This window comes from Scatophagus argus, chromosome 4 (genome assembly GCF_020382885.2).
Source record: "Scatophagus argus isolate fScaArg1 chromosome 4, fScaArg1.pri, whole genome shotgun sequence".
In the NCBI taxonomy this organism is placed as follows: domain Eukaryota; kingdom Metazoa; phylum Chordata; class Actinopteri; family Scatophagidae; genus Scatophagus; species Scatophagus argus.
The window spans coordinates 5356758-5373300 of NC_058496.1; the positions used below are offsets into that span (position 1 = coordinate 5356758).

The 16543-nt window shown below is 43.0% G+C and overlaps 1 protein-coding gene across 1 annotated transcript in view; it reads right to left on the reverse strand.

Moving 5' to 3' along the window:
- The window catches only part of fam172a (family with sequence similarity 172 member A), a 144852-nt gene that overhangs the window by 64489 nt on the left and 63820 nt on the right, over positions 1–16543 (reverse strand). Inside the window, exon 8 of the mRNA XM_046387048.1 lies at positions 13245–13364. Within this exon, the coding sequence (XP_046243004.1) occupies positions 13245–13364 (120 nt within the window). The remainder of the gene's footprint in view (positions 1–13244; positions 13365–16543) is intronic.

The window sequence follows — 16543 nt, forward strand, 5'->3', positions numbered from 1 at the left end:
ATATATGTGTGTGTGTGGGTGTGTGTGTGTATGCGTGTATTTTAGCTGCTTTCAGCACACTGATAGGCGAGCACAGCACATTTCTCCCGTCCTCTTTGTTCTGTGTTGGGTTTGACACCTCTAAACAATAGCAGCGCTTCACTTCGCCCAGCCCCAACCCACCACCAACCACACACTGCATGGACGGGAGCTGCCAATTAGCACTATCAAACACCCCTCATCAGCTGTCTGCTTACCACAAAAAGAAAAAAAAAATCCCAAAACAAATCAATAATTCAGAGGTTTTTTTCTATCAAAAACAATCACAGTCATCAGTGGACGTGATGACACATGAGGCAGTGTGGTCACTAATTGGACAGTACGGATTGTGTGTATAGAAAAGATGCACAGAAAACAACTGGAGTACTGCTGGGGTGACCACATTAAGTAACAACAGGCTCCCGAGCAGCAGAGTAGAAACAAAGGCCTGCATCCTCTCTGTCTCCTCCTTTCCACTCCACTGTCTGGAGCGGATCTTTATTTTGGGGCCGACTCTTCCTTGACCCAACCTGAAAGCGACTGATGTCTAAATCCCCAGCCTGTTGGATAAAGAGGGAAGTCGCTCTCTCGTCTCTCTCTCTCTCTCTCTCTCTTTTTCCTCACGCACAAAAACTCTCGTACACTTAACATATGCCCCACTCTCTCTCTTTTAGTTTCCTCACCTTTGTTTGATGCCACGCTGGGTGAGTTGTGTTTGGCGGCCACCGGGCAGGCGGACGATGTGGTGTGACCCGAGGGAAGGAGGGCCGACGTGGGGAGAGAAAAGCAAAGGGGGGGGGGGGGGACCAGACCTGTCACAGAGAAGGGTCTCAGAGGGCCGGAGGTGAACAGAGGTGTCTGGGAGATGACTCTCGCTGTTCTCGGTGGTCCAGGCCCTTTTCATTAACCTACACCCCTGAGTTCTTCCAAACACGAACGGGGGGTGGAAGTGGGGATATGTGGGGTGTGGACGGGTGCAGAGCACTAGCCCTGGTGACCACCAGAGACCTGCTGCCTGCCTGCCTGTCTGTCTGAATGCAGATCTGTGTCATCCATTACAGACAAGGGACTGCGTTTTAACAAAATACCAACACAAACAGGAGCACATGCAAGGGTACACAGACACAGACAAAACACACGCATACAAAAATACACATTCATCGGCACCTACCAAGGGAAAGAGAGGGGTAACAAAGGACAGGCAGTGCCCCCTAGTGTTTTCATCAAAGAGAAATCAGACCAAATCAGCTTACCATCAGCCTTAGCAAAGCCACAAAAACAGATACAGGAGAAAAGCGAAAAGCGAAAAGCAAAAAGAGGGAGTGGGGGGGGGGATTGGCTGGATTCACAGCAGAAATGGCATCACACGCAGAAGGCACAAGGGTGGGGGCTGGGTTACTAAGGTGGAGGGGGCAAGACACTGGGGGAAGGAAGGAGAGGGATGGAGGGATCTCGGGATGAGGAAGTTGAGGAACGAGCATGGGGGATGGGGGCGTACAGTGCATGTTAGCTGGTTGGTGGGGGAGGAAGAGGGTTAAAGGATGTCTTGACACGACCAAGATGTTTTTTAATGTTTGAGGCCGAGAAAGTGTGAGGGGGGAGAAGCAGAGAAAAAGGGAGAGAGAGGCAGACAGGCCATGCATGAAAGCTGATGTCAGAAGAGTCCAGAGGAATCGTCGAGTGTGAAGCCATCTAATAAGAAAGCAGAATATATACGAGACAGGAAGACACGCACACACACAATTACTGAGGCACCCAACGTGGCCTGCTAACCACAAAACCAATGAGTGACACGACAGGGAGAAAAATGAAACCTAGCTTACTGGGACAACAAACAACCTTTTTGGAGCAAAATGCACACTCATGCTTGAAGATGAAAAACACAAACGTGTACACAAACACGAATGCTGAAGAAAAATCTGTGCAAATGCACGTTTTTTGTTTGTTTCTGTTTTTGTTTTTTTTTAACTCGGACAACACATCCAGCTTCGTATTCCCACCATGAAACAAGGCCTACTCTTCAGTGAGTTGTGCATTCAGCTCCAAGCCAGCTAAGACATCAAAGGCTGCTCCACACCAGGAGTCTCTCGCTCGCGCTCCTTCTCCTTTCCTCTCCCTCTCTCTCTTCCTTTTGCTCTTTCATAACCCCCATCGTATTTCACAGCACATAAAGCCTTAAAATGGCACATAAAACAGTTCATCTCTTTTCACTGTCAGCTTTCCAGGCTTAAAAAATTAAATATGTTTTACTGCAGGTACATAACTAAAACACACCCATGGATAGAAATTGCCATAAAGGATTCAAACTAAGCTTTCCATAAGTAAAGGAGGATGTAGATTCTCAGCTGAATAGCCAGTATAGGGTATTTCCAGCTTTAAGTGCAGAAAACAGGAGGCGTTTAAGAAACTGTGGGATTGCCTGTTTTCCATTTAAACACAGGAGATATGTGCAGGAAATACACCGCATAGTCTACAGACGACACTGAAAAATTCTTTACAAACACTCCAAAAGAATGCTGTGACCCTGGTGCTGAGGGTTTGGAGTCGGCAAGGCAAAAACACCACAGAATACCAACACTGCATTCAGTGAACTTTAAAAGCAGTGAAACACAGAGAGCAGAGAGTGAAGGAGGTGAGCGTGGATGGAGATGCAGAGTTTGAAGGAAAAAGCAGAAACGAGAGCGAGAGGATGACAGACACGGGAACAGAGGAGGGAGAGAGGGTTTAAACTTCAACCTCAAGAGTCACTGAGTTCACTGACATTTGCACCAGGATCCGCCTAGCTGTTCCTCGCAGCTTTTCAAAAACGACACTTTCTCTCCTTTCAATTCCAGAGACTTATTCTTCCTCCTACATTCACCGCAGAATGAGACCATTCACAGTCTTGAGGGCAGAGAAAGAAAAAAAAAAAACACACAGAAAAGCAAAGTGAATTGAATGCGTTGAATTCGAGTGATGTCTGTGTGACAGTTTGCAACCCCGTATGTCCTCTCATATATTGTATGCATTCTTATGGAAGAATTAACAAGGGGGGGAGGGGAAAAATGACATGTGACAAGCGATTCATTTGAGCTGTCAACATGTCATCTTCGCCACATTCAAGCCTCGTGTCAAGCGCTCGGATTCCCTCTCTGGTGAAGGTGACCTGGGTCGTAACCGGCTGACACACCCAGCCCAGACACAGCAGGTGAAGGCAATGAAACACAACAGTCAGAACAGTTAGAGCAAAAAGAAAAAGAAAGAAATGAAAAAGAAATGTGACATCTTCTAACAAAGCAGTAAACATATGAAGAGAATCTTGCATTTTCAGGTTAGAAAAAAAAATAATTTGCCATTTTAAATGAGAAGGATGAAGCAGTGGGAGAAACTGGTGGCCTTGGACACAGACATTTGTTGAAAAAGACAAAATAAAAAGTGTATAACAGTGTGAAGAAGACCGACATAAGTGAGGTCAGTCACAAGTGAAGGATCGGAGTGAGACGACAAAAAGATGAAGAAGCAAGGCCGGTGTGAAGTTGAGGTTAAGAGAGAGAAGGGAAAACCAAAGTGACTGAATCAAAAGCAAAAGGGAAGAGCAAAGAAAAGGTGAAAGACCATATACACCAGGGTACGAGATAAAAGGGAGAAAACGAGAAGAGGTTAAGTTAAGTGGCAGACAGTAGGAGGGTTATGGCCAAAGTAGCTCAAAAGAGTGTGAGAGTCACACACACACACAAAAGAACAACGGGGAGTGGTTTGACATTTTTAAAAACACTGAGTAAGTGAAGGGTAGTTTCGCTGCGAATTAAGAAGCAAGGTAAAAGACAACAAACGACAGCGAGAAAAGCGAAAGGAGTGGACGGCAGTGCCCAGTGGGTATTACAGAGTGAATGAAAGAGCGAGCGAGGTCTGAAGTAGAGGAAAGGGAAGGGAGCGAGACCTTGCCTCTGAGGCAACGAGCCGAGAGGAACGAGAGAGGCAGACAAAGCCGCACACTGCTCTCACACGGCAGAACAAAGAGAAGAGGTGCATCTTGGGATTCTGAGCCTTGTGCCGCCACTGACGCCATGCTGGATAAACACACAATGGCACAAAAACACGGGCCTTCGTGCAGTAAAATGAACCTGTTCCCCGCTATTTTTGCAAGAGCCGTTAAATCTGTCAAGAAGAACAAGATCACTTTTACGCCTCTTGTGCCTCCTCTGCTTTCATAAAACTGAACATGAATAAGCAAAAAAATCACGACCATACAGAATATGATTAAGGTCTGTCTGTCTGTTATAAACTTGGTTATAATACTGACTTCAACATGGCATAAAAACATGCTGCTAAAATAGGGCAAAGAACAAGGAAACCCTGAGTAAATCAAGACAGCATCCTCGCTGACCAAGTGAGTAGGTGGAGAGATGGAAGACTGTCCGAACTGCTACAATGCAGGCAGTGTTGGTATGAGAATGGAAACAGGCAAGAGGAGGAGAAAAAAACACTGAAGTGAAAGACAGCACTGGGAGAGGAGAGTTTTCTTAACAGCACACTGATACAAGCAGACCAGGGCTGAGGCAGAGCGTGAGGATGAACAGGACGGGTAGAAGCGCTAATGTCAGTCTGAGAGTGTTCTTTGTATTTCAGTGCACATTTGATGAAGTGCATATATGCATTTGTTTGCTCCCGTAAAAGCAGTGTATATCACTGTATAGTGTTTACAGCTCAAGCCACAGGAGTGGCAGGGTAAAACTGGTTGCTACTTTCTCAGTTCAAGTGTCAAAATCCAAAAGAAAAGTATTCAAAATTATTGTGATATTGGCTCTCAAGTTTTCTGTCTTCAGCATCTGACTCTTACTCATACCTCCCTTGTACTCTTTTCTTTTTCCTCTCCTCCTCTCTCTCTCTCTCTCTTCCTCCGGCAGGTCTGATATGCCGGCGCTGCAGCTGAACTCTGTGTAGCACTGTCTCCGGGAAAAAAACAAAGTGATCAATGTGAGAAGGCACGGGGCGCTCATGGACAGGCCAATCAATGGTGGAAAGAACCTTGCCCAGGGCCTTATGCAAATGGAAGCACGTCCCGTAACCTCGGGAGTGAACATGCGCACTAGATCAATGGGATGAGGGTAGAACCTTACAGCAAGATCAGCCTCAGCCAGTAAATATGTAATGATGAATCCCTCAAGATTTAACTGAACTCAAATGAACTTCAACTAGCCTGGCTTCTTATATCACAAAGTGGCAAGAAAGACCCCGTGCTGAAGAGGTGGGGTTTGGGGTGGGTGGGACTTGACAAGAGAGACTTAAAAAAGAAAAAAAACAAAAACAAAAAAAGATTTGCACAACGACACACTTTGGACAGATGGATTTTTCTCTTCCTTTTCACTTGGAATGGAAAAAAAGAGGAAGACAAAAAGGTGAGGGCAGACTTATGAATAGTCACCTCAACAATACTTGTAATGATTTTCAATTATGTCACCATGGCAACATCTGTGTGTTTTGAAAAATGAAGGAAGAGAGTGGATGGATGGTCAGACCCAAGGACTGGATAAGAGCAACTATTCAAAACCAACAGCTGACATTTAGCGATGCCCTCATTTACCACAGTCTGAAACTGGTATCACTCAAGCTATCACAGACCAATTAGAAGTAGTGCATGACTTTATTATGTACAAGGTAACCGTGGTGATAACTGTGAGTGATAACTTTTGTCACCGTAAGCAGAAAATAATGGACCTCAACTCACTGAACTGGTCATGACACAGAAGACACAGAGAAAGAGAGAACTACAACTGAGAACTGAGAAACAGAGAAAAAATACTGAAAGATAAGTTAAGGACACACACAGTGAGAAAGAGGGATTCCTGAACTGATGATGAACCTGAAGCACATAGACCGTTCCAGTGTCAAAACTTCATGTGAGAGCAACAACTCCACACCTGCCTCCAGGCTGCTGAGTACACCAGAGGAGAGTGTGATCAAATGAAACACATGCTGCATATGCGCAAGGTTTTAAACAGTGTAAAAATGAAAGTGATGCATGGACTTACCCTTAGTGGGTGGCTATGGCTACAGTAGTCTTTGTAGCTCATTGATAAGAAACAAATAATTTTATCCTGTGTACTCAAGGTGCTTCCCTTCAACCTGAAACAAACTGACTAAAAATATGAATGGAATATATGTATAATCTATATTTATTTATGACAAATAACATTTATGCTAGATAAAACAAACAGATCAACGCACTGTGTTTAGTTTCTGAGACCTCGACTCTCTTGCAAATGTACAACAATAAAACAAGGTCAAATTAATCATGAAGGTAATCAAAAAAAATTTAAATCTCACACAAAATCAATTTTTCTAGATGCTGAAGGGAAGACAAGACAGACACCCCCCCCCCTTCCAGTCCTGTACAACACAACAAATGTAATCTAGAACCCAAAGAAGCTCCTGAAACATAGAGAGAAACACCAACAAAGGTGAGAATAATGGCGACGTATTGAAGGGAATACTTCACAAAGCCTATTGTGTGAGTATCCTTTTCAGGCAGCAAACCCGCTGTAATTTGGTCTGCGTCATCTGCCTCTAGTCACAATGCAGCACTACAGCTTTGAAATGGATGGCAAATGAAGGCCATTTGTACATAATCACAGCAGATAGAAGAATTCAGAAGCCCTACAATGTGTTGTTGAGGTGCAAAGAAAGACCTTGGTCTATCTTGTGGCAGCCAGCGCAGCTAAGGTTTGGTAAGGGAGGTCTCTTTTTTTCCAGAAACAAGCAAATCAATTCAAATCAAATCAGCTTGCTAGCCGTGACATTTAAACAGTTCAATTTACATCCTTATGTTAAGAGGAGAGCCGCTCTCTAAGGCGCCTGTTCATTCACAAAGAAATTAGACGTCTATATTTCAGTTGCTTAATAGAGCAAATATGCTGTAGCTGTGCTGAGGAAGAAACCATGTCTTTTCATGGTGTACAAAGGGATAGGCATTGTCTGTCATTACGAGGAGAGCACAAAAACACAGAGGGATAATATACATAATATAGACAGGAGTTGAAAACAGCGCTATTCATGATATGCATGCATTACCACGTACACACACGCAAATGCACACCAACACACATGCACACGTGCAAAACGCACATACACTCTTTCTCAGTGGTGATGGTATACAGTATGTCCTGAGGGCTGCTGTCCTGCTGTGCAGGCTGGCAGGCACTTTTGTCATGGTGGTCCTTTTGTTTCACATCAAACAAAACGCCACAGCTTTGCATACGGCTCCACTAATTTCTGCTAGTGTGCCCCAGCCATTTATCATCGCCTCTCACCCTCTCTTCCTCTCCTCCCCTAACGTGGCTCTGATAGCTGCTCTCCACCAAGCTGTTCTGCTCAGGATGATACTGGCTTCTCCAGGCAAAGGGTGACACACACAGACGCACAGACCCATACAGTACGTGAGCACCCACTTGCATACATAGACAGACATGCACACACAAACACACGCACATCAGCACACGCAGACGGTCATACACACAGGAAACTGCACTACTACTACATCGCTTGCAAGCCCGGCAGCTATGGAGAACCTTGAGATAAAAACAAACCTTCTCTTCATCCCCTCCAGAAGCAATAGACAGGCAAGCATTCAGAGTTACGAAGGCGGCCGAGATGTGCATACAACATTAGACGAGGGGATTTTCAGAGACTGCACATGGACGTCTTCACAGCTGGGATGATTTTGTCAACAAATTGAAGTGTTTTTTTTTTTTTTTTTTTGCTTGTGTTGTGATGAGCCCAGATGAAGGTTGCACTAGCCCTTGAAAAGTATTTCAGATGGATAGAAATGTGAAATTCTGTTTAAAGGAATACTCCAACATTTAAAGAATACAAACTTTTTTGCTGTCTGAGTGGGATTTAGATATCGTAAGAACATTAATACCAATTGTATGACTGAGCATTTGTAGACTGGTCTGGAAAAGATAACTTCCAGCAAAAGAGACAACTTAGAATTTGTCGTACTTACATTTTGAGCTGTGTGTGGCCACCAATCCATCCAAGAATCAGTAAGGAAAGTGCAGAGAGCCAGCGACTTAACTAAGACGACAGGACTTCTAAAAGGTTGCATGTCACATTTCCCAACAGCTGGTTATTAAATAGCTCCTTAAACCATTTGGTCCGTTTGTTTTCTTAATTTCTAAATATATCGAACATAAAAGGAAAAAATAGCAAATTAGCATATTTCCTAAAATATCAACAGTAGCCCTTTCAAACTACTGAAGCTGACAGCAAACAGTACATGACAATGAAGAAAAAAGCTGTAAGCAGTTACAGAACATGAACGCAGCTATGAATGTAAATCTGTGTCTGAGCTCTCCATGTGTATGACTTTCAAAAAGACTAAACATAGATACTTAAAGTGGTATAGGTAATAATGAGAATCAGGTACAATAAGAACACTTAATATAATCTCTTCTAATATTTACAAATGTACATTTTACAGAGTTTCCAGAAGCACACTGTTAAAAGGGTGAGCACTGCAAACAGAAGTGTTTGCACAGCGCCATGTGTTCTGTGGGCTGTTACCATGCCAGTCATGGAGCTGTACAGACCACTGCCAGACCAAGAGTTCTGCACAGAGGGCATAGTTGGCACCACCACTGCCCTGAGGGTCACCACGACTGGGAGAGAAGGAATTAGGAGGATGAAGAAAATGAGGACACAAAATAGGACCTAAAGCAGAGTGGATTTTGGAATGGTGGATATTGTGTATGGACAGGGATAAAGATTAAGGAGTGAGAAATCTGAAGACAACGGCAATGAGCTGGTTTAGGAAACTTTTTGTGCTAAATGAAAAAACAAATCTCAAACAGACACAGAAAATATAAGTACATACTTTTCCTGACATGAATCTGATTTGGCACAAACAAAGCAGTGTCAAATTTTGCATCTTCCCATACCAAGTCAGTGTGAGGATGCCGTATCAGGGCAGAGAAAATCAATCACTTTCTGAACCCTGAGCGATGTAAAACTAACTTCTCCGACTCTGACTGATTCACCTGCCAGTGTTTCATCTTTCTCATCCTCCACACACCGGTATAGCGATGAAGTCCACAAGGAGTGAACAAATCCTCCATATCTCACCTCAAGCATCTCTTCCCACATCTGACACCTAGCCACAACACACACACACAAACACACACACACACACACACACACACACACATGAAACCAAGGACGGCAGAGAGAAAACTAGCCATATTCATTATAGATTGAAACAGATGGCACTATAGAGAAAGTGTGCAGAAAGATATTCTGCAAGCATGTACTGGATGTATGTGGCAGGGGACTCTTAAAATCTGTAATCATGTTTTTGAGGGGCTGTTATGGCGACTGGCTTCTTGTCTGGTTGGCACCCACACATTTGTGTACTGGGAGACAGATGCATTCTTACATAAGACCTTATATAATGCTGCCCTGTCCTAACCAATAAGAGTGCTCCTTTTTCATTCTGTGAGCGGCAAGGTTAGTGCGGGTTAGACAACCCTTCCTCAGCGCAACCACGACTACAACTTACACTTACATGTCCAACCCCCCACACTCCTGGCAATGGAGAAAGATGAAAAGACAGGCTGAGCAGAGGGAGAGAAGGCAGCTTTATGTATGGCTCTATCCCCAGGTCCTCTGTTGTTGTTGTTGTTTATTTTTTGTTTGTTTGTTTATTTTTTGGGGGGGTGAGATTTTGTCAGCAGGTGAAGAAAGGATAATGCAGACCTGAAACCTAGAGACCGAGAGATGTGTAGAGAAAGACAGTGTACAGCCACGCAAAATCATATAGACGCTAAATAGATAGATAGATAGATAGATAGATAGATAGATAGATAGATAGATAGATAGATAGATAGATAGATAGATAGATAGATAGATAGATAGATAGATAGATAGATAGATAGATAGATAGATAGATAGATAGATAGATACTTTTTTGATCCCAGGGGAAATTCAAGATGGGGATACAGGAAAACTGGGTTCCAAACAAAGTCGCATGATGGGGGAACATGACCCATCTTCCTTAAAAACTATACGGCAAACAGACAGCAAAGGAGGAGCGAGGGGGGGTAGGCTGGCCAAGCATGAAAGCAGATGTCAGAGGAGACTAGAGACTCTGAGGGAGAGACAGAAAAAAGGAGGAACTGAAAAACAGTGAATGGCAATGGATGGATGGATTCTGCGATAGCTGAAGAATGACAGAGAGGGGAAAAGATCGTGAAAAAATAAAAAGTGGGGCCAAAGCAGAGACAGAGCGAGCAGCTTTCCCCCTGCAGCGCAAGCTTCTCTTTCTCTCTCACACTCTCATTCAAAGGCAGTTAGCTACTCTTTGATGTATCTATAATTAGTCAGTACACACTGTGAAGTGTTTTAAAAGAAATCAAATCGCAATGAAACACTTGAGCGCTCCAAACAGGGGCTAACATGCTCCGGAGCAAGGGGAGCGAGCAAGAGAAATTAATGGTGGGCCTTTTTGATGTGCTTGATCAGAAATGTATTTATTAACTGCAAAGGGGAGTAGTAATTAACCCACAGACAGCTTGTTTTCTCTGGGTCTTCTCATGTGTCAAACGGTTCATCCCGCAAGGCTCCACTCTCCACTCGCCCGCTCATGCGCATGCACCTCCCCTCCCCGTCCCGCTGGACCACTTTCTCCTCAATTAAGTAGATGGTGTGTGCATGCATGTACGTGCGTATGCGTGTGCTTGTTTATACGTATGGGAGTGTGTGCGGACTCATATGTGAGAGAGCACAGGAAAAAAAATAATGCAATAACAAGAAAGAAATGTATGGTGGCTGCTTTAAATCCCATGCGTGTCTTTATATGGAACTCCTGTAAACTGTGTGTCTGCGCCGGGGGGGGGGGGGGGGGTTGGATAAAGAGCCAAACTGCCAGGGGAAGAATACATCACCGAAATAAAACCTGTAGCACACAAAAAAAAAAAAATCTCTTCAAAACCTGCATGATTGACACGTTGTCCTCAACAGGCAAAGGTGCTGATAGGTACAGGCAGACATTTGAGAGTAGCTCATAAAAACTATGACTCCATGTATATGTTCAGGTTGGTGTGTCAGGTTGGAAAAGGTGAAGGATTTTCAACACCGATAGACAACACAAGCTGGGATGGCCTCGAGGGAAGACTGACAATGGCACATTCGACCAACTTGTCATTTAAAGTGAACACAAAGATCTTTCAAGTCTCAGTTTTGATGTTATCTTCCCCACACTGCATCTGCTATATGTATTTATATATGCACATATTGTATATTAGGGTTTTAAACAGGGTTTTCACATGACAAGGACATCACATAGAAGAAAGCAGTTAGAACACTGTCGAGGCCTTTACACACACACACACACACACACACACACACACACACACACACACACACAGAAAGTCTGACTGAAGGAAACACAGAGAGACAGAAAGAGACAAATAGAGAGAATAGCTAGTCCTCGTCACACAGCGAGAAAGCCCAGGAGATTGTGAGGCTGTCACGGACAAAACACTGCATGAATATTTAGCAGCCAAATTAAAATTACAAAATACTAAACAAAAAAAAGAGTAGGTGAAAGAGAGAGAAAGAAAATAAAATATTCCTGAAAACACCAGTTGGACAAGTGCCCATCTTTAATCCCCCACTAGCCGTATCCTCATTGTGCCGCCTCCCTCCTTTTCCCTTTCCTAAGAAAAGAGGAGAGATATGTCCTGAATAATATGGGATGTGGTGAGTCTAGCAGTAAATCCTTCAGATCAAGAGACCAGCAGACTGGCAATGTAACGCAGCTCTCAGATCATAGAGAGGCTTGCAAACATAGCTAGCACAGTATGTTAGCTACCAAAGCTGAATACAGTGCTGTCCTTTGCATTAACAGTTTTTTAAATGCTAACCCAGCTAGCACAGCATGTTAGCAGTAGGACTGGAACTGAGCCGTGCAAGCTATAAGCAAGTGGTTGTTGGAACTTCACAAGCTGCAAAAACAACAGTTTTAGGTCAGAAATAACTCCAAAAAGTAGATTTATGGTTGTGCTTTTCTTTTTCTTATCAGGCTTCAGTAATCTTGGACTAAATATGACATGTGGCTGTTGTCTTTGCTGTGGTAAAATGTTCTGAATTAAAATAATCATTAGATTATAGTCTCTTAAACCGCACAAAAGTCATTTAGGTATCAAACACATATGAATAGTACATCTTTAAACATCGCATCCCCTTAACCTGTATCTTTATTACCTCTAAGCAATTTATGTGTGCAAAACTGTTACATCTCAAAGCACATTAACTACACAGCACCTGAGTTTTTATTGCTGTCACTAGTAGGACATTTAAGTGGATGATAAATCAAGTAGTGAGTAGCGAGCTAAAATGGTACCAACAAAACCTTCCCCAGCATCAACCAAAGTGGTACTCTGGAACCTGGTATGGATAACTCACTATAACGGTATTGGAACCCTGCACTCTGAAGCTTTATTATTAGGTAACTCAAGTCATTAAAACACTAACAGAAGAGAAAGTGATGATCGATATGTGATACAGAATCCCACTAGGACATCACAGTAAGACAAAGAGTAGAAAATAAAACATTAACCTTAGAAGCTTTCATATAACCCACAAAAGACACACTGTAGGCCAATTTAGCTGAAGGGTGCGGTTATAAAGCCAAGTTGAGCCAACTTTTATTTTCACCCTCCCCTGTGCACCATTAATTCCTTCAAATCCACTTTCCTCCCACCATCTTTCAACCTATCCGCTGTCTCTCTTATGGCTGTGAGATCTGCATGCTCTGCAGCAGATCTGGTTTAACAGTACCGCTGTTGTTGCACTGCCATCCCTACATTTATCCAGCCGTGCCCCACCTTTCCTCCTGTTCGTGATGTGTAGAGGTGGTGGATATTGCCCAAGGACAAGGATGAACCAGATTGTTTACAGAAGAAGAACTTTCTTGAAGAAACAAAATGCTACTTATTTTTAATCGTTTCACCATGTTTCACACACTATCACTCTGCTGCCTGACCGATGCCAGTACTGCTCTGCATGTTCGTTTCAATGTACACTATGAGATAAAACATCGTTGTGTTTTATTTAATGTTGAAATATGTAGATTTTCCAACCTGACCATGTATGTGGATGACCGCGCTGACACGAGCGCACTGTGTGTCCGAGCTCATCTTTCTGTCAGTGGGAGGTAGGAAGGATAAACGGAAAACTAAAACACTCACCAGCTCAACAAAAGACAGCCCTCCATAGCTGTGGGCCATGATGAAGACATTCTTGGCTGCGGCTTTGGACACAAAGTGGTCCCACACGTACAGCACGTGTTCCTCGGAGGAACCATTTTCCTGCAACACACACACAACAAAACAACTCTAATGTTATATATTATATATATAAACAAAACCAAACTGCAGTTAAATTACACAACCATCCATGAGAATGAAGCATCAATAGAGTTATCAAACTTCTAGAAATTTAATGTTACAGCATCAAAACCTGAACCCTGGGGACAGCTAACAAGAAAGGTATAAAAACAAAACAAAAAAAAGTGGTGGTGGCCCGAGGTGATTTCTATAAAGAGCCACACTTCAGTAGATCAATAAGTCCTGCATATTGCAAATGCCCTAAATGTAAAACTCAATAGGCTGGGTGACGTAACGTTTAAATCTTAATTTGTACCCTGTTGCTGAATCGATGGTTCATCTATACACCAGAACAGACATAATGGGAAGACACTAGGGGAAGGTCAAAGGGAAAAAACACAGAGAGGAGATATAAACATATCTGTGACATAAACAAACTGGGAGAGGTTTGCAACCATGCACACAATTGCAAATGAATACCCTTACATAGATTCTCTCTCTCTTTCCTCTGCATGCATGTATACACACACACACACACACACACACACACACACACACACACACACACACAAACACACGAGCAGAAGACATGTTTAATTAACCAGAGATGTAAGCGTTTATCCAGGGCAGGAAAGAATAATAGTAAAAGTACATGCGAGAAAAGGGCATCCGTTAATGAACTTGTGACATTGATTCTAGACTTTGATTTCCTATCAAACTGTCCGGCTGACAGCAGAAATCAACAACACATTTCAGCAAGATGTTGCACTACACACGGACCTTTGTGGACTACAAACACCTGCATCACAACACCACACTATGTTTAAACCGCCAACAGACGCGTTGTTTTGGCTTTAATGTATAGTTATGAAGTAACTATTAATTGCACAATGTAATGGCTACAGAATAATGATTCCATCAGTGTTTAGACTGGTTCCCTATAAACCTCGATTTGCGATGTGTCTGCCACTGGGCACGAAATCTCGAGGGAAAATGAAGGCTGACTGGCGATCCAGTCAGGCTGGCAGTCTGGCACCATTTCTATCTGCTTTCATGTCTCCATTATAGACAAAATGAATGAATAAACTCACGCTTTTGTCCTGTGTAGCTGGTAGTTGCTCCTCTTGAGAAAAATGCAAAGTGATCCGGTAGTCTTTTGTGACAGCACGCCAACAACAATACTAAACCAACAATAATATCACACACACACATACACATACAGTTCTCCTAATTAGTATACAGATGTATAGAAAAAATAATATCTTGAAATAAACAAACACACAGCCTATAGAGAATGGAGTTTCGTCTGTTAATTGAGAGTCAGACTGTTCCATGTGACTCCAAAACAAATAATTAGTGATATGAGGTAAAGGACAGAAGAGGTTTCTTAAGAGACTATAATGGTTTTCATAAATGTGCTTGCATTTCACAAAGTAAGCCGGTATATTACCACAGATAGTACAAATAACGCAATTGAGGACAACGTGTACAGAACGCATATACATGTGGCAGAAAATATGGTTTAAACTTTAGTTTTAAAAGAAAGTAAGGCGGCCTGTGATTTGATGTTTTCACTTGTGTGCAAGAGTGTGTGTGTGCTTGTACTATTTGATGATGCGCTGATGTGTGTTTTGGTTTGCTGTGTTTGTCTAGAGGTAAATTAACCTGTCAGAGTGTTTGTGTTTACTGCTAGATTAGCATGAGGGGGTTGTAGTGTCAGCACCCACCTCCATTCACAGAGTGTGATGCAAGAGCAGGCAACTCCTCTCTGCCCTGCCCTTCTGCCATCAGAGCGCCTCGTGTGCTTGTGTGCATATGTGTGTGCGTTATCCTACGCGCACGGCTGAGGCAAAGTTGTCTCCCCGAAAGGCTGTGACATTAAAGTCTTTTGAAGTCTCCCTCCTCTCTCCTCGGCCTCGTCGCCCTTTATCTGTGAAGCCCATTTACTTAGCCCGCTTCCTTTCCTCTCTTCTATCTTATTTTTCTCCTCCGCTGATACCACCTGTTTCACTTTCTTCGCACTTCTCCATCTCCTGTTCTGTCCACCTCTCCACTCGCCTTTTCAGTGGCAATGCCTCACATGCACACATTAGGGAGGGTTTTCTTCTGCACATGGCATCTTTATGTTCCTATATGTGACATTTACTTCACATTAAAACTTCCAAAATTATAATAATAATAATAACTTCTATTATAGCAGTAAATAATGTAAGAATTTTCAGACACATTGCCCGGCTGATCTCTTTATGGTGTCAAATCAGTCCCCATATGCTCCAGACTCCATCACCCAACCACGCACACACAACAGCAAACACTCTTTGCCTACACCCTCAGCGACTGGCGACAGAGTGACTGACTACCTGGCATGGCAGTGTAGTGAATTATCTAAACAGCATTTGCATATTGTTGCAATTATTTCCTGGGGTTAATTAGCTGCAGTGGAGCACACCGCCCTGCGAGACCGGCATCCTGTCACAGCTCTCACACAGTATCTTAGCTTATTTATTTATTTATTAATTTTGCACAGTTTCCTCACACTGTTTGTGCGTGTTTGCTTGTGTGTGCATCTGCCAACGCTGTCAGAGCAGCGTCCCAACCGCACACCTGTTGCCAACATCCTTCAGCCATGACTGTCAGGGGACATTTCAGGGTGTGTACTGATTGTGAGTGTATACCAAATATATAGCGATCCATACTGTCCCCTCAGAGAATATAAGTATCAGGACCAGACAGTCTCCAGATGCTGACAGCTAACAATTGTCAAAGAGAAATAAAAATGGTGGATAGAGAGAGAGAGAGAGAGAGAGAGAGAGAGAGAGAGAGAGAGAGACGTTATGAAGGTTATACAGTAAATCTGTATGTGTCTAACAGAAACCGACAGCAGTGTTTGACAGTTTCTCTCCGACACACACACACAGATACACAACAATGTGAGTCCAAACAGAACTAATGCGCATTTACTGTCAGTCAGCATGAACTCCAGACTTTCAGTAAAATTAAAGCTTGTAAATAAACAGACAATATATCCAATAACGCACTACATCGAGTAAAGCGCATTTCTCTGACCTTTACAACAAGACAAACGCTACAATGCAAGACCAAATACACTATTTTTGAGACGTGTACATACATGCATACATATATGCACACACATACACTAT